This window comes from Emydura macquarii, unplaced genomic scaffold, assembly GCF_026122565.2.
Source record: "Emydura macquarii macquarii isolate MOO-44397 ecotype Brisbane River unplaced genomic scaffold, CSIRO-AGI_Emac_v2 contig_2676, whole genome shotgun sequence".
NCBI lineage: Eukaryota > Metazoa > Chordata > Testudines > Chelidae > Emydura > Emydura macquarii.
In genome coordinates this window covers 13762592-13784642 of record NW_027132813.1, presented here as the reverse complement: position 1 = coordinate 13784642, position 22051 = coordinate 13762592, and the positions used below count along the sequence as shown (strand labels likewise).

The 22051-nt window shown below is 37.0% G+C and overlaps 2 protein-coding genes across 6 annotated transcripts in view; one reads left to right on the top strand and one right to left on the bottom strand.

Moving 5' to 3' along the window:
• Positions 1–1047, top strand: part of IARS2 (isoleucyl-tRNA synthetase 2, mitochondrial) — a 50315-nt gene extending 49268 nt beyond the window's left edge. The window contains exons 22-23 of the mRNA XM_067564933.1: positions 143–287; positions 596–1047. Coding sequence (XP_067421034.1) covers positions 143–287; positions 596–747 — 297 coding nt within the window. The 3' untranslated portion in view covers positions 748–1047. The remainder of the gene's footprint in view (positions 1–142; positions 288–595) is intronic.
• A 332-nt stretch (positions 1048–1379) lies between these two features.
• The window catches only part of RAB3GAP2 (RAB3 GTPase activating non-catalytic protein subunit 2), an 83793-nt gene continuing 63121 nt past the window's right edge, over positions 1380–22051 (bottom strand). For all 5 annotated transcript variants that reach the window (XM_067564932.1, XM_067564928.1, XM_067564930.1 and 2 more), the window contains 14 exons: positions 19786–19891; positions 18094–18254; positions 16156–16372; positions 15632–15805; positions 15392–15498; positions 14083–14149; positions 12963–13033; positions 9729–9764; positions 8988–9062; positions 8453–8671; positions 6277–6366; positions 5952–6170; positions 4540–4698; positions 1380–3346 (listed from right to left, as the gene is read on the bottom strand). In XM_067564932.1, coding sequence (XP_067421033.1) covers positions 3200–3346; positions 4540–4698; positions 5952–6170; positions 6277–6366; positions 8453–8671; positions 8988–9062; positions 9729–9764; positions 12963–13033; positions 14083–14149; positions 15392–15498; positions 15632–15805; positions 16156–16372; positions 18094–18254; positions 19786–19891 — 1848 coding nt within the window. In that variant the 3' untranslated portion in view covers positions 1380–3199. The remainder of the gene's footprint in view (positions 3347–4539; positions 4699–5951; positions 6171–6276; positions 6367–8452; positions 8672–8987; positions 9063–9728; positions 9765–12962; positions 13034–14082; positions 14150–15391; positions 15499–15631; positions 15806–16155; positions 16373–18093; positions 18255–19785; positions 19892–22051) is intronic.

Below are 22051 nucleotides of genomic sequence, written 5' to 3'. Positions count from 1 at the left end.
TGTAGCCTTTGGCAGCAGGAGGGCTGGACATGAATCAGAAGGCTGGCAGACACCCATAAGAATGTGTGCAAACCCCAGGCTGGATTGTAATGTGTATTTGTTGCAAAAAAGTTTTAAGCTCAAAAACCAAACTTCTTTCCAGGCACTGCAGGCTGAGGAAACTTCCAGTGTATCACAGCTAAATGAAATAATGATGGCTTCCCAGACAACTCTACTGTCTGAACTACCTGTAGAAATGGCCACAGAGGAAAAGATCATTAAAGGGACCTTTCTGATCAACTTAGAAGGTAAGAAAAGGGGACTAACAGGACCAATCAATTCCTGCCTCTACACAGAAAACAAGACTCTTAGTTAAGTCTCTACTCTATTACCAAGAGCTGGTGCAGAGCAGGATCGGCCCCTTTATCTGCATGACAGCTTTTCTTGGTCTCTTACCTGTATTCAGGATTTTGGCCAAAGGTTTTTGTTTGGAATTTAGCTTTAGCTTATAGAAAGGAAGAGAAATTATAAATCCCTAAATGCACTTAGAGCACAGCTGCCATGTTAGGTGAGTTACAATACTGATTGCTCTGTACAATAAAACTTTCTTTAACAGGTGGTGATATTCGTGAAGAGTCATCTTATAAAGTTATTGTCCTACCAGCTGCTAAAGCAAAATGCCTTCGTTGTAGGAAGTACACTGCTGATTCTCCACTGTCACTATGTCCGCGCTGCACCGAAGTCATTGCTGGAAAATGGAGCGTTTAAAGGTTAAATGCACAAGACAAGAGCTGGACAAATTATGTAGATATTTCTACTGGGACTATAAAATACTGAAATCTGTAAAGATGGTCAACTCACTGTTTCATTAACAAAATGAAACCCCTGAGGCATAAAGTAACTGCAGAGTTAAAGAAAACTCAGTGTATTCAGAAGAAAACTGTAGAGGTTCCTAGGCAATGCATTTTATGCCTTAATCTGAGCAGAACTACAGTAGTGGAAAAACCTTTCAAACTGCTTATGGTTATATCAACTTTACGCTTAACTTAATAAAGGTTGTTCTTCAAAGCAGCGTCCTGTTCCTTGAACACAGACTAGTACTACAGGCAAGTTTGTCTCAAGGTAAGTCGGGTCTTTTCTCTGAAAACAGATGCAACTTAGGTAGCTCTTGATGCCTATTGTAAAAGGGGATCAACTACTAAAATGGCAGGGTATTGTCTAGCACTGAATTAAGTTGTTAGCTGCAGATAGTGCAGTCTAAACTACTCTTTTCAGAGTAGTGTAAACTGACTTTTGTGAAGTTTACTTAAAGCATTTCTGTATGCTGCAGTAACTGGTAAGAAAAAACATTTAACTATACATCATAACTCAGGTCTATATGCCCATGGAAGAAAAAAAACTAGAATCAAATCCCAAGTTTATTTGATTTACACAAATCCACAGCAAGTGACACAGAAAATAGCTGTATATACATAATCTTACTACTTACAGTACCTTACAGGTTGGTGTAACGTGTTTTAACTATAGTTCCCTGATGACAACAGCTGCACACCTCCAAGAAAGTAATCATTACTGAGTAAGTTGCTTCTAGTATTAGTGAACCCTATATTCATTGTCATCACCAAATTCCTTTATCTAAAGAGGGAGACTTTTATGAACATACTTTATATAGTTAACAATTGCAGACAGGGTACAGGAGTCAACTAGTTATTTCCATTATAACTGACACAGCTCAGGACAAGAATGGGTGAGAATCAATCTTCCAGTCCTGATTTTCACAGGACACACGTCTCCTTAGGTAGACATGTATGTCGGAGTACAGCATGGATACTCAGCTGCTGTAAGAGAAGAATGGTGGGCTACTTCTGATGGCCTGAAAAATACCACACACAGAGTCTGGCTGCATAATATAGATGTCCTGTGGCACTGTACTATGAAGAACACACGAAGTTTTGTAAAACAGGTATTCTGTATTACAGATCTTCAGCACAACACTGCGGAGCTGTTTAATCAGGTAGCTTTTTAACACAAGACAGCAGGGGGTCGGTAAGGTTTACAAAACGTTTTTTTTAGCAAAAGGATACAGCTACACGTTGGTGTAATAATGCACATGACCAGGGCATGATTTCCAAAGCATGCTAACATCTTGTGCATTAATTGGTCTGTGTAAACCCTGCTGGTGCACACCAGAAGTTCTCTAGTGCCCTTTAATGTAATGCTATTTAATATGTAGCACATTAGTGCGCTTTAGAAATCACACTTTGAAGGGTAGATTATCTCACTGTGCATTTTAGCCCTAAAGTGAAAATACACAGGGGAAGTTCTACTCTTACCATAAAGAGAGTGTTCTAAATAATTAATTTAACAAACTTGAAGTAACTGAAGTATTAAGACCAGGGGCTTGATCCTGCAGTCCTAACTTTACCATGATTCCTGTAACAGCTGTACTAGGAAACTTTCGCTCTAGTTTTTTGTGCAGGTGAGGCTTTATTTGTAAAATGCTTTTTGACACTGAGGGTCTTAGGAGTTTTCTTCCCTAATAGTTGAACTTTGATGGGTGAGTTCCTCTTTCTAATTTTATCCCCATTTCTCTTTGCAAAGCCTGCTACTACTTCACTCCTCCTCCTTGTATTAGTACTGTATACTGCTGTTACAGGAAGTGAGCCCATGTATCAGCTCTGGCTCCTCTAAAGAGTAACTACAAGGAATCCTTCCTAATATAGCTTTCTTTTATGGAATTAAAAAAGACACTTATTTCAGAAAAAACATGAGCCTGAAATTTTTCCTTAAGTGATAGTGATATTTATGCAAACTCTGATGCTTGTTCAATAGCACATGGAAAATACATTTAATGTTTTTTCAGAGTATGAAATATAGAATCTCACGTTAGGATAAGAATATAATTTGTAAATAAATGGATTAAAACTGCTGTTAAATTGTAACCATTTATCTAAGCTAGAGCACAAGTGCTTGAATTAGAAATAAATAATGGAGCACTGGAGTTATTGACAAATATACTAGAAGTTAGTAATTTTTGTACATTATGCACAGTAGTGTGGAACTTAGATGGACTCCATTGTAAAAGCAGCTATTTTTTAAATTGTTTATTTTACAAAAGCGACATGAATGTTTCCCTTTATAAAGGTCAGCCTCAGTCTGTAAAATAATCATGCACTACCTCATCTTACAGCAGACGTGTTTAAAACTAGTATGTAAATTGTCATGAAGAGATTGCTTCTACAGCTTCTATCAGATTCAAAGCAAGACTATATTGCCCATGGTTTTCCGGTAAGTGTTCTATTACTTTGTTAACTAGTTTCTCTGTTGTTGCAATGGGCACTTCTATATTTTGAAGATCATGGGGGTCCTGCAAAAGGATTAAAAAAAAGTGTTAGAGCAGTGGTAGAAAGAAAATCTGCAGACGACCCCATGACAAATACTCCTTTTGCTTGTAACAGTAAATGTGTTGCTGAGTTTAGCTCTAGATCATAGCACAGTTAAGGGGTAGGGGATTTAAGCCCAGTACAAGGAAGCCTAAATATGACGTATTCAGTAGTGGATTGAAGTCAATACAGCACTTCTTGTATATTACACTCCTTTGAACTCTTTATTCAGGGAATCAGCATGCTTCCCAGAACTCTTTGCCACAGCCATGACTTGATCAGAATCAAAGTTGAAGAGTTCTGTACAGGATCCTGACTTCCACTGGGATAAACTCTACTCTCACTATAATCTTAAAACTTACAGAAACCTTCCAGGAACCCTCATACAAGGAACACTATTCAGAAGGATAAATCTTATATTCAACACACTATGATGCACTTTATATGAGTGCTTCTCAGATTGCACTCAGAGACCCATGACACTCACTAGTGCACAGCAGAAAACTAAATCTGTTTCCTTAGAAAGAAGCTTCATTTCTATAACTTCAATTGTTAATAGTTGTTTCACAGATTTAGAACAAATTGGTCTTTCCCCCAAAACTAAGGAAAGATCAGATGCAAGCAGTTAAGCATAATGCCAACAATTATTCATGTTAAACCCTGGGACTGCTTTGCTACATATCATCATGATGGTTTTCACAGGAGGCAGGGAGGAACCATTTAAAGTGAAGAAATTATGTAATCTTTTGGAAACAAACATTTTGGCTCTTTTGCTTCTTGTCTACAAGAACAGCAAATGGGCAATTGTTTACATGCACCTGAACAATTTACTTCCCAGGGGATCAATGTGCCTATTCCTCCAACTGATGGTAAAGGGATTCCCAGTAAAATCAAACAGCGAAGAGACACTTCTGAACCACATACACATTTTAAACCAATCAAGGTGTTGGCTCTATCCTCTGAATTGACTAAGACCATGCAACCTTAAGAGTAGCAACACTGAAATTGTGTGGCTTTTTACGAAATTTATAATGGAGTAGAGAGGACCATTCTGGGCTGTCTTATTCCCATTGACCAGAACTAAAGCCAGGTAAGCTTAGACTCATTCTTTACACTAGAGAATCTTTGGTCCAGAGGAAGCTTTCTGTAAATCTCTGTTTTCTCAGGCTGAACTTACCATAGCTTTAAGCCAGGTACATAGTGTTGGAGGAAGTCGGGCCAACAGCTCCATGCCTTCTTTTGTCTGAGTGTGTAGTAAAGCATAGGCCAGTCTCTGTCCTGTAAGCACTAGTAGCTGGGATGCAAGCACTTCTTTGTCATGCACTTGAAGAATGGCCTAAGAACAGGCATATACAAACAAAATTCATATTAAAAATATGCAAAATTAGGAATTACCCCTTTAGAAACTATTTTATCTTGCTTCAGCCCTAACCTTCAATTAATACAAGGATAAATAACCCAACAAACAAACAAAGTTTGAAATTGATTTATCAGCCAAGGGCATGCATGGGTTCTTGTCAGGCTACTGACTTTTCCTGGAAATTGTGAAATAGAATAAACAAAGCCACTGTTTTGGCCAAGTCCTGCACTATAGAATGGAACTCTTGTAATGTCAGCATGGCAATGAGTCTTAAGGCTCAAGCTTATATCAAGATTCACACCCCTCTGTCTGAAAAACTGTCTCCTGCTAAGATGACAGACTAAGAAAACTGAAAACCCTTTGTCTCAAGCCTGGCCATTGTGCTAAAGTTATCTGATTAGAGTTAGTGATTTATGCACAGCCAAATCGTTGCAGACTGTGTGCATATTTTCCAACCTCTCTCAAATCATTTACTTTTTCAATGTCATCTCTTTACACATTTGTTACTTCCCTCTCATGAAGGCAAAAACTAAGCAACATGCAGTTAGACAGTTGCAACTATTGATTGTTCAGAGGCTGCATTTTTGTTTTAAGATCCTGCACTGACTATTTAAGCAGCATTCAAATAGAAGTTCCAATACCTCCCAAAATATTGGGACCACAAAACAGTAAAAGATCTCCATTCTGAACACAGCACAAAGATTTAATGAATATGCAGAGTAATGAATTTTCAAACTGTTCTTCTGTGGCAACTTGTCTGTTTAAGTAAGTTTGACACTGAAATTAAATGCTAAAGTTTGGGTTAAGCATAGGACTTTGAATTCCCCTGGTTTCCTAACTGTACTGACAAATCAAAATGAATTCCTATCTCAGTGCTTAGCCCAACTAGACACAACCAGGAATGACTGCTACTACTTAGTTTAGTTTCACTCTGCACTGTTTAGAATCCCATCATTGAAAGTTGTGATTTCCCCGCCCCTCCCAAATATTTTTTTTTTATTTGATGCAAACAAGGAAAATATAGCACTGAAATTAAGATGGCTGCCCCAGATAATTCTGTGTGCACCAGAATGAGGTATGTTCTCTGTTGTTGGGGGGAGTACATGCTAAGTCACAATTGTTTGTAAAATATAGGGAGAATATGAAGAAGAATTGTCCAGTTATGGATCTGAATAATTTAGTTATGCCTCATGATTTCAGCTATACTCAAGCTGCCAAAGACACATTACCTCTTCTCCAAGATGATCCATTCCGTAATTATACAGTTCGCATACATAATGCCTTCTAATCACATCCTCATTGAGCTGAAGGTGCTGGGCCAAATCCACAGCCAAAGCTGGCCAGTCCTTGTCTTTTTCAGAAGGAAGTGGTGTCTCTTCTGGGAGACCTCTGGCCTTTTGTGCTGAGCTTTGTTTTTGTACCACTGCACTCACAGCTTTCATTAAGAACTTGGAAGCAAAACATCAGAATGAGTTAGCAGCAGTTTAATTATACCTGAAACTCCTTTAAAGATCTATAATTTTGTCTTGTGTCAGTGTAAGGATTTAAACTTACTTGTTGGCGTAGGGCTAACACATTTGGATCCATCTCCCCACTGGGCAGCAACTGAATTGAAGTCAGGTCTTTGAAAAATGCATTTTTGCCCTAAATTGAGAACAGAAAAACCACATTCCTTTGAGTGGGACAGGCAGAGAAAAGTAGATCTATTTTGATCAAGCACTTGAAGGAATAATACTTTTTCCCCTTTCAATGCTATTGCATCTTAGTTTCCCATCCCAAATAGGAATGCAGTATTTTAAATTACTGAAAGGCTATGAAACAAAAGAAACATTTGCTTAAGCAATCATGTTTTTACTAATGCTTCTAGGTTTTTTAATCATTTCACCTGGCATTCAAATTTAAAGGTTAGGCTACAAATTTCAATAGCAGGGGGTTCTCAATCTGTTACAGCTATCTAACCAAATGGAGCTATAATTATATATGGAAAGAAGGCTTTTTTTACCCACTAGCATTGGCTTCAGCCCCTACGGATTATCGTTCTAGACTGACATACCAAGTATGACATCGAGCGTGAAATACAGCCTACCATGGTCTTTTAAAAAGTAAAGTAGTTGAGGTTGTTTTTTAAAAGTTTCAAGACTCATTGAATGGCCCTTGAATTGCATGCACAGTAATAAAATAGATTATTGTTGTGCCTGCTGTCACTCTAAATGTATACAAGAAAAGGCACAGTCTTGCCAAAGGAAGTAAAGGTGTCCATGTACATGGAATAATATTCTACTGCAGGTGGCCTTCCCTTTATCATATGGTATTGGTAGGGTGACAGTCTCAGCACTTAGACACACAGTTGTTCTGCTCCACTATTAGGAATGTTAGACATGGAAGCTGGTGCAAAAAGGCAGGTGTTAAACACTACAATTCCAACAGGTAGGGTGTGCACCTCTAGTACTAGGCCTCTCAATCAATTCAATGCACCAACAAGAAGAAATACATAAATACATGCAGGGTAGCCATGTAATCCAATCCTACTTAATTCCAAAAGCTGGAATGTAGGTCTAGATAAAGTTTTGCCTTGTTAGACATCAGATGATAAAGTGGCCTTTGAAACCATTTATGTACTATTAAGTCCATAGTCAGTCAGTCAGCCAAGATTCCCTAAAAATCTTTCAGGCAGAAGTTCTCCCATGCAGTTTGCAGAACATTGGGGAATCTTGTGGCAAAGATGAAAGGTAGGATGAGGGAAGGTGATAGCCATATACAAAGCCAAGGAAGCACAATTTTTTTATTCCACTCTCTGGTTTAATTTGCAGTTAGGAATATTTTTGGTACAGGGAATACAGTGCTTTATGTAACACCCAAAAAACAGGTAACATCTTTCACTGGTAATTTAGCAGTCAATTGTATTTAATCATGCACTGAAGTGCTTTGCTAAATAGGTATAAAGTGCTCAGTGCGGACTACATAAAGACAAGAATCAATAGCAAAATACAAAGAAAAAAGGGACTGTGTTTATAAATACAAGCTCAATACATCTTTAAGGAGAAATCTGTCGTATGACACTGCCTAGAACCAATTGTTTTCCAATGGGAATTGGTTTACAATAGTCTACGTCAGCACTTTATTTCTAAATTTCAGTCAGCTTGGTGTGTGTACCTCAGCTTGGAAGAGAGCAGCTCATACCATTTTCTTTACATCAGTTTTAGGAGCAACAACAGATTGCATTTTAAATATAGCCGCTCGTTATTTTTAATCAGTTTGTTCTTGCTCTCAAGTAGACTAGCTATTTGTTCTGTCCCGAGAAAGAAGTGTGGCATGAAGCATCAGGAATAATTGATAGAGCGTGACAGATTATGATAATTAAATATGATTTATTATTTGTAATTTCTCTGATCGGGCCAGCTCTCAAACTAACAAATAGTGCACCCCATGTTCTCACCATGCAATATCAGTAACTAGACAGGCTAAAATGAGGTGATTTTGACATCTTTAAACCACTCTAAAGACATCCTATTCATAAGAAGAGTTACCATTTGTGTGGACTGCTTTAATGGGTTCTGATGACAATCCATAGCTGAACAGAGTGCACCCATCATCTTTGACATTACATCAATTTATATACTGTGTTTAAAGAACTAGTTATCGATGACTGATGACACTTGCATGCAACTGGCAACAGCAAGGACAGCATTATATTATAAAACATGTACTCTAACACCTTTAAAAGTCGTACCTTACTGTCAAATAGTGAGAGGGGTTTCACACTCTTCAGAGAAAACCTCATGATTCCATATAAGATAGTACACAATACCGACTGGTGTTCGACAAGTGGGTAGTGGATGTGTTTCTGCTCCAGGGCGAGCTCTACTATTGAGATTGGTCCTTCAGCTGACACCCATGCATCTTCTGTGTCCAGTACTGGAGCTTGCATTTCATCACTAGTAACATCAGCCTAGTACAGCAATGCAGAACAGTCAGCATTCAAAAAAATCCTTTTTATTTTAAGCTACTGTTCAGAAAGATGATTAGAGTCTCTATATTAAAAACAAACAGGAGTTATTACAAACTACAATTTCTACGTATTTTAAAAAATAGTAATAGAAATGTTCTGTTCACTAGAAAAAAATTAATAGATTTTGGTTAAATGAAGTCATGAAAGTAATTGTACCTGTATTATTTGCATTGCGTTCAATTTTCATGGAGAAAACTTACTACTAAAACCATGCATATGCTTATGTATTTTCTACTGAAAGATATAAAATTTTTACCTCCATTAAAGTTTGAAGAAGATCTGAACAAGAGCCAAGAAACGATGTCATTGCAGTGTCACCCATACCTACATCCTATTAAACAAAGATAGGATAAATCTCTGCAGCATGATTTTACTTAGATGCATTCTAAAACATTTTAGTTGCAATCAACAGACAAGAAGGGTCTATCATCAACACTGTTTACATTTCTGAGAGGGCAGGCTTTGCTAGAGAATACACAAAAACCACAGCACTAATTTCAGTTCCTTCATCTCATTATGTTTAAAGCCAAATAGTTGTGAGACAAAAGTAGAATTTGAGAATTTTAAAAAACCTTTGCAACATCTGGTAAAAGTCTTGATTATAAGAGTTTTTATTCTATCCACTTACTGCACTGTTCTATTAAATAAATAAATTCCTGAAAGAATTACATCAGAAATAACAAATCAACTATCCCCTGAACATACTTTAAAGTAACTCTTCCAAGAATTAATAAAATTATGTGGACAAAATGTTAGTCAGGCAAGCTTCAGTCTCAAGTTCACTTTCTGTAACATTTTTATTAGTTTTTGACTACACCTTTCAACTTTGATTTGTCAAACTGGAAATTTAAGACTGGCTCAAATTAATCAATTTTTTAAATGTAAATTCTTCCCACCCAGATCTCCTTCTGCGCTATCACATTAAAAACCATGAGCACAAAATGTAATCAAATATTTCTAAATTCCTTGTCATTTTTAGACAAAAAATATTACTTGCCCTTCTGCATAATCTGTCCTTCGGAGCTTTTCCAACCTATTGAACAAATTTTCAGCATAAGTCTGACACATAAGCAATCTATTTGTTAATTAAAGCATTAACAACTTATTAGTAACATTTTCCTTGTACAAGAGGAAAAAGACAAAATTTACTACACAGCTAAATGCAATATACTGGATATCTTAATTAAAGAACTGTGACTGGATATAGGCTACTGTACAAAATAATAGCTGAGCAGCAGTTATGTTAAAAATATTTTCAATGGGCAAAACTTTTGGCAAAAGCATTCCTTGCAGGCTGAAGTTTTCCACACTGTCTCATCTGTGTAATTTATCTATCTGTCAGCTGAAAAATCAGACTGCACATGTGGTCATTTTAAAGATGTTTAAACATTCTGTAAAGTCTTCCTTATGAAATAAAAAAAATAGTTGCAGAATGATTTTAACATTCCTAAGAAGCCTGTTATTTGTGTTAATCTGAATAGCATGTATATGAACAGGATGTTAAATAGGCTATTTTCAGCTAGGAGAAAAATCTAGTTTATTGCAAGATAGAGCTACCATCTTGGGATCCAATTTAAGTTTCAACTATTTCAACTGGTTTTTCACAGGATGTGTCATCAAATGAGGGTAATGATTTTTACTTAATATTCACAAAGCTATCACATAAAAGAATGTTAAATATTGGTAAAGAAATTCTCAGAAGAATCCTTCATAAATCTCTGAATCACTACAACCACTTCACAGGCTTTTGAACCATTTCAATATTGAGGCAGAGAAAAAAATAAAACTGAGCAGCTAATGCAAAGTCTGGCACTCCATCTCTTCAACTTGCACTGAAGTTGTGTTTTAAGATGGACAATCATACTTTCCGGTTACCTGTGGAGTATGTTCAGTTTTGGAAGAAAAAAAAAGTGAAATGTTGAAAAACAAAGACATTTCAGTTTATCATTTCTATCTGGTTCATGCACACTGGGCCTGATTCTGATCTAATTTATAATCAGGGTGAGTGAGGGAAAAATTCCACTGAAACAAATGGAATTATGGTGGTGTAACACTTAGGTGAAAGGACTAAAAGGCACATAAAGCCTGAACCAAAGGTAACTGAGAGATTCCCAAAGACCACACTGGTGCAGGATTGAGGCAATAGTATCAAGCAATAAATCAGAATGAAGATGAAATACATGACAAATATGAAAAAGAAGCAAGGGAAAATGGATTCTCCACAATATCTGCAATAAGATAGGGAATCTGCAATAAGAAAATTATACAATGTAAATCATCACACATTTTACTGTCTGCTTGAATTCTGAGCAAGTCAGATCTCTATTTTCTGTTTGGGAAAGTTATGATAGTACTGCTAAACTCCAATTTCCACAGCTCAATGCACCTTCTACACATGATGAAAAGATGGAAGTTATTCATTCCCGCAGTATAAAGATCTCTCTGATCCAGACTGTGTTGTGCTTAGGGTACCACAGCACAGTCTAAATAACAACTGAAGGAAGATGTATGGCCCCTGAAATCATATAGCAAGTTAACCTGAATTAAAAGCATCCACCATGCTATACCAAAGTCTGTAAGTTGGAAGGCTTTCCATTGTGACATTAGGAACTGAATAACTGCTAAGATATCTGACACTATTTGGGGCATATTTTAAGAGTTGGGGAAGGCTGGATAAGTTATTACAGATATTTATCCCTCTGCTGGTATATTAAAATACGTATACAAGCTTCTAAAGAGCCCTCAACTGGAGCTTTCAAACACATTTAAGTACTTAAAATAAAGGTAGCTCACTTTTAACAGGCATTGCACATGGATACGCTTAAGGTGTTACGTAAGAAAGTATGTTGAAAGACTGACTAAATAAGGCAGAAAATCTTTACCCTTCCTCATTTAGATGTTAATGCACGGAGGTACTAAAGAAGCGGGGAGGGGGAGGAGGCTGGGCTGTAAAAATGCATGCCACACCCCTGGAGAAAGTTTTTCCTTAGGAGATGGGACTAACTGAATTCTTCTGCAGCCATGAGTCTAGTTGCAGAAGAGAGCATGGGAAATAAATAAATGGTATAAAAAAAGATGAGCCATAGAATAGCAGAAAAGGGAAAGAGAAAGAAGAGGGGACAGAAATAATGATACCGGAGCATCTCTTAAGTAATCACCACCATGGTACTTTGGTACTCCCCTTTTTTGCCCCAAAAATTGTATTACAAAAATCTAGACTTCTCTGTACTAGTATGCCAGCAATCAATTAGCTCCCATGGACAACTTGCAAATTAACACACTAGAGATAAATTCCTTAAACAATTAAAATAGGCCCATTACTTAATAGCAGCACTTACACACACAGTTTGGAATCACCTCTGTCCTCTCTAAGTAAGCCAGTTAACTCAGAACTAAATGTATGAAAACTCATGAACAGACATATTTAGGAAGGACCTAGCCTGGCAGAACTCATGGCAAGCAGGTCCTATAACACAAGATTGATTCAGCAAGCCAGTGCGAACTGAAGGTGCTCAGCACCATCCAGGACATGTTCTTGCATCTTTAGTACATCTAGAAAATGCAGAAGGAATATGGTATGCAGCAAGCCAAAAAGCAACTTCTCCTGCATGATCTTAATAAAGGTTTCATAGTAAAAACCATCAAGTGCAGGGAAAGCAATGCATAGAAAAAATGTTGTTCTTGGGTTAACAACTGTTAGGCTAATATATTGCTTACCAGGTCAATAAAATGTATGGATAGACAATGCAGGAATGGAAAGTTCATGTTCCTTAGAGTAAAATCACTGGTAAAGATTTTTAAGATTTACATTTTATTGCAAAGGAGAACTTTTTGAAATTCACCACTTCAGTATATTTTTATATTTGTGTCAAGTGAGAAAAAAATTAAGTGTAGACTCATTATTGGTATGTGGAAATACCTGCCATTGTCATCTGCTTATTAAAATTTACAATAAGATTATTCCAAAAGTGGGTCACTTCAAAAAAATAAACAAATGTGATATTTTTAAAAATAAGCATTTCCCAATCTATGGTTTTAAAAAATATTAGGTACTACCCAATTAGCATAATAAAACCACACAAGCAGCAGTTTATCTCTAAAGTCAAATTAAAGATGCTCTAAAAACAGGAAAAGCAATGTTTTAATTATCTGGTAGCATAATTTCTCTATGAATAAAAAATTAATCAGTAAGAACTGAACTTAAAACTAACAGTCACAATAATATTTTTACCTTGTCCATTAGGTATGTAGCAGCAGAGAGCCTTTTAACTATAAATGTATTCCACATCATCAGAGCAATACCTAAAATAATTACAGAAATATAAGCTCCATCTGAATGGAACATCAAAATAGGTTTAATGCAACCCATACAACGAAAGTTATTGCAGAAGAGGAGAGCGTGGACTGTTTTAAAAATTAATAAAATACAACAGATGAAACAGTACTTTGAGACAGTTTAATCTGTCTCCAACAAAAGGATAATTCAGACTTTACTATATAGATGGTTATACAATGGTCTCATGGGATTTCAGACAACCTGAGACGCCAAAGCACAAACAGCTCAAAGCAGAGAGGTACATGGGCTAGAGTTCCTTTACTGGTGGGGAATCAGAAGAGAAGGAGACTGCAAGGGGAAACAGATGTCAAGTCAGCCCAATTATAAAGCAACTAGACAAGATCCCAGTTTCAATTTCAGAAGTAAGCACTCCTTTGGTGCCCAGAGAGATTCATTACATCTATGGCTAATCCATTAAGAGTATCTTACTGTGCACTGTGATTCAAAGAATGTTACACATATGTAGCAAGTTTGGTGCTGAATACAAGAGTATAATGGTTTATCAGTAGTGCTGTAGTCATATTGTGCTTGAAAGCACAGTGAATGGCCTAGAACAGGACTATGCTCTATGATATACAATAAACACAGGCAAAATTGCAGGAAAAGCCCTGAGTAAAGAATGGAGTTGCACAAGGTTGCTGGATGGTATATTTCTCTCATTCTAGCCTCCATAAAGTTAAAAAAGTTAACCCAGTTTTACAGAAGTATGTTTGACCATGCTTCCAACTAAACTAGCTTTCAACAACTTAGCAAGCACGTGTGGATGTGACCAAATCATATTATAACAAAAGAGGACTTGTTTAACATGGTTCAGCCCTATCTACACATCTCAATCTTTGTGGAAGAAAGAGTGCAAGTAGCTATGGTGGGAAACCGGGGGAGCTTGAATGTCAGCATCAGAGTCCCCAATTTAAGCCGAGGTGCTTGGTCAGCATGACAAAGTGTACAGATTTAAATTAATGTCTATGCACATTTATTTTGCTCTCCTGAAGTTTAATGATAGTTTTGTACTTACCATGCTGTATGTGGGCATTAACAATGCATCTAAGGTGATCTAGAGACCTACTGAGAAAACGTGCTTCCTTATGTAAAAGGGAAAGAAGAATAAAAAAAACACAAATATGTTACTGAATTATTCAATGCAGGTTCAAATACAAATTATGAATTCTTAAAAAGATGTTAATACAGATTGTTTTCAAAAAACTAATTTTCCAGTAAAAGAATTTCTTTAGGGTTTCTTTTATTACAAGACTTGTCATTTTATTTTCTGCTGTTGCCATCAAACAAATGCACATGAACACCAATGCCACATAAGCTAATCATCACTGAACACTTTGCAACTGATTCTAATGTAATTTTCTCGTTTATTTTAGTTCATATGCTGCTGACCTCTCTCTTGACTGTTGATGGCTTATCTTGCACGTACCATTTTATTTTTGTTTAAAAAAACCAAACCATTTGTACCCAAAAAGTAAGTTTGTTTTAGAGTCCATCTATAAAAAATCCAGAATAAAATGAACCTTTACTATAAAATGAACCTTTACTATAAATCCAGAATAAAATGAACCTTTACTATAAAATGAACCTTTACTATAAATCCAGAATAAAATGAACCTTTACTATAAAATGAACCTTTACTATAAATCCAGAATAAAATGAACCTTTACTATAGCACAGATTTACTGAGTCTGGGAGGTGCTGACTTCAGTTATGAACTCTGGATGTTCAGCACCCTCCCAGGATCAAAACTCAAGGGAGCAGTTAAAAGTATTAGTGAAGCTGAGAGTGGGAGATTAAAGTAATTTGGCTTACAATTTCAAGCCCCCCGAGTTCCTAATAGCTGCTGGAAAAATCTTAAAACAAACCAGAAAAAAAAAAGTATAGCCTTTTAAAAACCACTCATTATGCACGGATAGCTATTCACCCATATGAAGGAAGGCCAACTGTGGTTAGACTATTATTTCCCTTCCCTTTGAATGAAAATTCTTATATGAGGGAGTAGAACCTGAGAGAGAGACTTTAGACATGGCAGGTCTGCTTTAACGTACGCTGAAAGCAGAGACCATTTCAAATCAGAAATATGAAAGCTGAAGAACTTTCCCCTTTCCTAGTAAGACTGGCATCTTGTCTTGTGTGTCTGGCATAAACAGGTCTTCCTGTTTTGGTGGATGGTATCGCATAATCCCAGAATTTAAGACTATCTTCTTCATTAAATAAATTTATGCTCACCATTTATGACAGTCTAATTTAATGTTTGGCTTCATTAGTATATTATACACAAGTAAGACACTTCTAAATAAACCAAAAAAATTAGATTACATTACCTCTGGATCTTTATTCCACTGCACTACATATTCCCAACAACAATGTGTGTGCAGTATATCCAATTCAAGACTACAGGGAAACTGCTGATATGCTAAATGCAGCAACTCTAAAACATAATTGAAGAAGTTAGGAGACAACTTTTTCATCCTATTCACAATTTCTACTAATTAAAAACAATTCAGGCAACACAATCTCCTCTGAAGAAATTTAAGTTTGAAAGGGCTATTTTATGTTTTTACCTAGGATTGTTTCCATGCCTGTCTCTGTGGCTGGTTTCTCAAGTGAAACATTACTGTGAACTTCTACAGGTTCCTTTGTACTTTCTGTGTCTTTTTTCCGTTGTGCCAGCTTCAATATCATGGGACTGAAGTCCTGTTTGAAAATCCATTTTGCTACACTGTCAGCAATACCTCCTAAGATGCAAAGTATAAAGCACAGTCAAAGTTTGCCAGCTACATTTTAGTAGAAGTAAACTTGGATCTGAAACACAGGTGACAAAGGAAGAGAGTCATCTGGCAGTTAACAGAAACCATTAATTGCATAATTTTATGTCACTTAGAAGATCTCGATCAAGTAAATTGTTAGAAGCTCCAATGCAGTCTCCAGAAAAGAAATGAAAAATTATGTTAAAATAGAAAAAAATTACATACAATTATCAACGTAAATCACCAGTGGGACTATTCCCAAAACTGGAGTAAGGGTGATAGGAATCTGGCCCTGAGTTAGGTGAGAAAGTTAATCAAATCTTTGCAAGAGAATTTACCTTTCCCTCCTTCAAGCAACTTCTTTACAGAGAGTCTGCAAAGTGGCTCAGCCTGTAGAGATGATACTGTGGTTGTCCTCTTTTTCACTTTACTGTGCAATAGTGTCTGAAGTATCAGACAATCCTCTAATTGTTTAAGTAGAAGTTTCCAATATTCAGAATCAAGGGAAAGTGCTTCCCAGGAATCTGTGTCAGCACCTACAACTGTCTGGGAAAACTAACAAAACAGGTTATCTGTGAGCTTTTTGCAAACCAGTTGTAGATGGAGTATGAAGAGTTATACGAGAGTAAATCAATATTCAAACTTGCTCACAGATCATACAATTTCTTAAATAAATGTACACATAAAAAAGTATCCTGTAAAACATGCACACTGCACCATCCAAAAATGTCAGTCTCTGGCCAAACCTGGAGACCAGAAGCCCTTTTACACCTACTCTCCCTACCTCATATTCATTTTGAACACGGGCTATAAAAAAAAAACCCACCACTCTTTCCCCACCAACTACCTTCCACTGATACCAATAGCTTGCATGTTACCATTCATACACGTTAACCTCCCATCATTTCAACTTCCCACTATATCCAAGAGTTCAAAACATTTCACATCATCATGTTCACCTAAATACAGTTTAATATATTTTCTATATAAAACAAGATGATTTCAGAATGTGGTATCTTTGTGTCTTCCATGTCTACAAGCAATGCTTTGTTTTGCATTGGAAATCTGGGAACCTTTTCCAATCAATTTTTAGCTCTGTAAAGTCATGAGATATCAGACCCTAAAGCTGTCAGTTATCCAGGTCTGAATATGAACTAGGCCTCAGGTCAGTATATTTTTGGGGAGGAAATTCCACTTTGGGGAAAAGGAAGAAAACTCTTGTGGTTTAGATTTTTTTATTATTATTTTTAAATTGGGACTGTTTGAAATTGGGGGGGGATTTGAAATATTAGTCCAAATCTTGGCAAAGATGGGCTAGTGGGCAGAATATATGTGTAGCATTAAAGAAGGGTGCATGGAAAATACAATCCATGACACCAATGGGTGAATTAGAGCAACATTAATAGGACACATTAACTTAAAAAAAATTACGCTTCCATTTAATATTTTTAGAGCACTCTTTCAATTAACAGATTACCAAAAAAATGATCCCCATTCTTCCCCCAGTAGACTTTGGATGGAAACTCCAGCTACTCCATCAAGATAGAGCTTAAGTGATGCATAAGTCTCATGTTGGACCTCTGTGCAGGGGTGAATTTTGGACATTTGACAGCAATTTTGTGTACAGTCATTTTCACAATTTCTCCTGTATAGTCATTTTTTAATCTTGCTGAAAAGATCCTTCTTAAAAACCACAAGAGAGCAGAAAAATCTGTTTAACACTTAAAAAGTCATATTATTATGGAATGGGGGTTTAAGATAATCAGGAACTTTTTTTTAAAATTAGTCAATTTAAAAATATCCACACCATCAGTCTCCCTTTAAAAGATAAACAAATAGGATTGTAAAATCCAGAAGCTGGCCAGGGTACTTAGGCAGACTTAGTATCTAGAACAACTTAAAAATGTAGTTTTTGCAATCAACTAGGCTTCTAGCTAGTGTTCCTTTAAGCGTCTCTTTCGATCCTACCAAACTTCAACTGATTCAGTATCCTTCAGTTCACACTGTTAAATGTACATTAGGTATCTCCCAATAGGCATTGCAAGCTATTATGGTATAGAATTCATGTATCTGGGCAGATTAATTTGCAAGTTCAAACACAAATGTCCAGACTTCTGTTTCTTTGAATCCTATCTCAGAGCACTGTGTGTTTTGCGCTGGCTTTGGAGTGTAATTGAGTGACTGACAGGATGTTCCTCCTTCATAAGGGCAGGCACTTTGCATGAATCTGATATGATCATTGCTGTAAGGGAGGGAGAAGTCTCAGATGTACTTACTTTTTTCTCTGCCACGCTGTCAGTGATCTGTGCAGTTACAGAATGACCAACATGTGCAGATAATAAGGCGGCTCCATTATTTTCAGACTGAATACAAGCTGTGCGCATTTGCTGCCACCAGGGGGAAACTGACTGAGAATCCCAGGACTCATCTATTGCAACTGCAGAAACAAAGAGGGATGAGGGGGGAAATCAATTGGTTGTTTTAGGAGATGAATTAGCAGAGTAACAACTTGACTTTGGAAGCTGAATTTGCCTTTTACTATTAAAATGTAAGGTGGTTAAATACAGTATCTAACTGAACTTGTTCAGTTAATCTGTAATGGCCACTACATTAACCTTCTCTTGACATTTAACTCACAATTTACAGATCTCAACCCTTTATAATGAAATGCAGAGTATGAACTACTGGGATTTCACCAAGTCCTGGTTGCAGTTTCTCAAATATGACAGGACTCACCAGGCACCAAAGTCCACTGTATATTTCCAATGTATCCAGAGGATAAATGTTACTATAAAGCAGTGGTTCCCAACCTTTTTGGCTCGAGGGCCAGAGATATCGTTTTTACAATTATGAAGAGCCACCAGTCTCCATCAGCAGGCCCCCCATTCCCCCCACTGCAGCCAGATGGAAGAAGTTCAGTGAGGAAGCTGCCTCCTCGCTCATCTCCCATCTCCCTAGCTGCAGCAGGGAAACCGCACGTGTCCTGTAGCCCTATGCACTCCCCTGGGTCCCTAGTCAGTGGCTCTCTTCTGCAGCCAGGGGGATGGAAGATTGGTGCTCCCCTCCCTCTGGCTCCAGCAGGGACACCAGCACCTATGGACCTAGGCACAGCGCTTTGCAGTGCTCCCTGCTATAGCCAGGGGGAGGGGAGCGCTCATCTCCCATCCCCTTGTCTGCGGCAAGGAGCCTGCATTGGTCTTTTAGCTCTATGGAAACGCACTCCGCTTAGGTCTTTAGGCAGTGGCTCCCTTCTGCAGCCAGCAGGAGGGGAGCCGCGGGCCACTTTTGGCCCCCGGGCCACAGGTTGGTAATCACTGCTCTAAAGTTGCAGAGACATGCAGTCAGTAAATGCTGACAGAGCAATGATCTCAAAATGGATGTTGTAGCTGCAGAAATGGGACTGAACAAAGGCATTCTGGAAGGCTTGAGCACGAGGGGAAGTATTAAGAAGTATGTATAAAAACAACCACCATACACATCAGGCCCAGGATCAAGATCTTTTGAGGGGGATGAACCCCAAATGCACTCCACTACATTATTGTTCTCAGAAGCCAAGGTGGTGGCTGTGGAGAGAATTGGACATAGTTTGAAAAGGGATATTGTTAACAAAATAAAAATAAAAATATTTTAAAAAGGAAATCCCTCTTGAGACAGCAATCACTTCAAACTGACCCTGGAACCACATTCCTTAAATCTCAGTGTTATCTATGTATCCAAGACAACATTTCAAGCCTTCCAGTTACTATAAGGGGAAAACTGTTACACCCACACAGTCTTGAATTGTAATTTTAAATAACCCTATGACTTGCTTATTATAAAATACACTCCAGGAATATTTAGTTGGGTTTGCTTTGCTTTGCCATTTTAAACAAAATAGTAGAGAGAGTCAGGATGTCATGTTTCTGACAACCATGAATACTAGTTTTTATCTGACAGTGACATTTTAAGATTATGAATGTGTATTTTACCTTTCATTTTGCTCAGAAGGGACAACATCGTGTGAAGACAGCAGATAGACTGTGGTTCATCTAGAATATCTTTTTCCTTGGAAAGCCACACACTGAGAAGCAGAGACTGGGGAAAAAAAGTGGAATATTTTAAAAGATTGGGGGGAATTAAAATCTTGGCACATTTATTTCATTAAAAGTTGTATTTTTTCCAACATAGCTCCTTATGGTGGAGTAAAAATGTATGACCCCTGGAACCATGTGCTAGTACATCAACACGAAGTTTACTGGTGCACTGAAGATGACATGTCACATGACAATGCTTTTAGTGTAACAGTACCACACTTAAGTAATCTTTCAATTACCAAAAAAGATCCTCTGGGACAAACTCCTCTCATGAACATGCAGACAGACAACTGCAATAAGACAACCAATCTCAACCTGGACAAAATTAGGATTGTGTTATTGTATAGGCTGCAAAATAAAGGCAGGGAGCAAAAGTTTCTTAAAACCAAAACACATTAAAAATCAGTGCTTCAGTCATGAGTCTGGGGAAGGAGGGTGCCAGACTCAGAAGATGAAACATGCAAGAGAAAATGAACATTGGCTGTAAGAAATGAGCACATGCATTAGGAGTTAAAGGTGCACATACTGTACAGAAGTCAAACTAGGTTTTGGGGGAGAAGTAGGGAACAGCTAATTCACTGATCAAATAATAGTTTTCTAAAATTAAAGGGGTTATATTAAGGCAAGGTTATAATAATGTTAGCTATACAAATAATTATTTAGAGAGGATTGTATATTAAGATTTCTAAAAGTGAATACAAGGGTTTGATGCACGTAATATTACATGTAATATTAGTGACTGAAAGACCAGTTTAACTATTACACCATCCTCTCAACCCAGCTAATTACTCTAGACTCCTAATTATATTTGGATTCAATTAGCCCTTTGGTACCAAAAGTCACAATTCCTCATACTCATGCAAAACAATAGAAATGTTGAAAAATAGGTGATAGTTTAGATGTTCTAAACATCATAGTGCTATGCTAATTAAGAAATTTCTTGCGTGTGTAATTGAACAAGCTTATAAATTACAGAAGGCAGCTATTTTTACATTAAACTTTGTTATTCTTGTGATCTTTCCAAAATTGCAAGTAATGGTATTCATGTTTATTTTGACACAGATGCTAACTGATTCCCTCTAAGGATAGCCCCAAAACTACTACAGAGATTATGGCAAACTGTGCTAGCTGTCTGGCAGACTTTCACTCCATGAACACACAGATTTGAATATGACATTCTACCTTCGTAAAGGTTGCATGAATGGAATAGAATACTTGCAAACTGCAAAATACAAATGACAAATAAAAGTGCCTCAACTCTGAAAAATGTACTAAATTAACATTAAGAATATTAAACATTTTCCATCCTGGTATATCTTTGCCTAGATAATTATACATTTAATCAACAACAAACCTGCTATTACTAAATTTGCAGAATGTAGTACTTTAGATTGTAACTAGTATTAAATCCTACAAAAGACTCAGGCCAGGTCTATGCCAGAAGAGCAATGTTGTTAGTAGTGCAATTTTTCTCTACAATGTTTCTATGCAAGCAAAAGCCCTACTGTAAACACGCTAATACCAGCATAAAAGTGCTTTTGCTGTAAGGATTATTTCACTCGCCAAACAGATATAAACCGTAACACACAAAAGCAGTTCTTTGCAGGTATAAGGTGCATCTACATGAGGAGGAGCATTTTGCCAGTATAGCTATACTGGCTAAACTATAGATTAGACTTTAGTAATCTGTTAAAACTTTAGTTGACTATCAAACTGCCTTTAATTACACCTGCTTTGGGGAAAAATTTAGCAGCAGAGCAGGTTACAGAAGGGGAAAAAACCAAGTAAAAAATCTACTCTGCACTACAAAAAAAGGTCTCTGCATTTCAAAACAAGTCAATGATTTTGTTTTTTCTTGAACGTGGGGGTCTGTCAGGGTACAGAGCATTCTCCCAGACTTTTATCAATGTGGACCTTAAAGTAGGACGTAGCCTATTGTATTGCCTTTACTCTAAAGGGACACTGTCAGCTTAAAGAAACTCATACCCTATATTCAACTATACCTACCTATATTATGTAGATTATCAAAAGTTTTTAAAAATCAAATATATTTGCCATTACTTATGCTGTGTCCACTATTTGCATCTAGCAGGTTAAATTAAGAAAATCAGTTACATCAACTTCGCTTTCAGTTTCTGATTGCTGTAATGCTTGGGTTTCA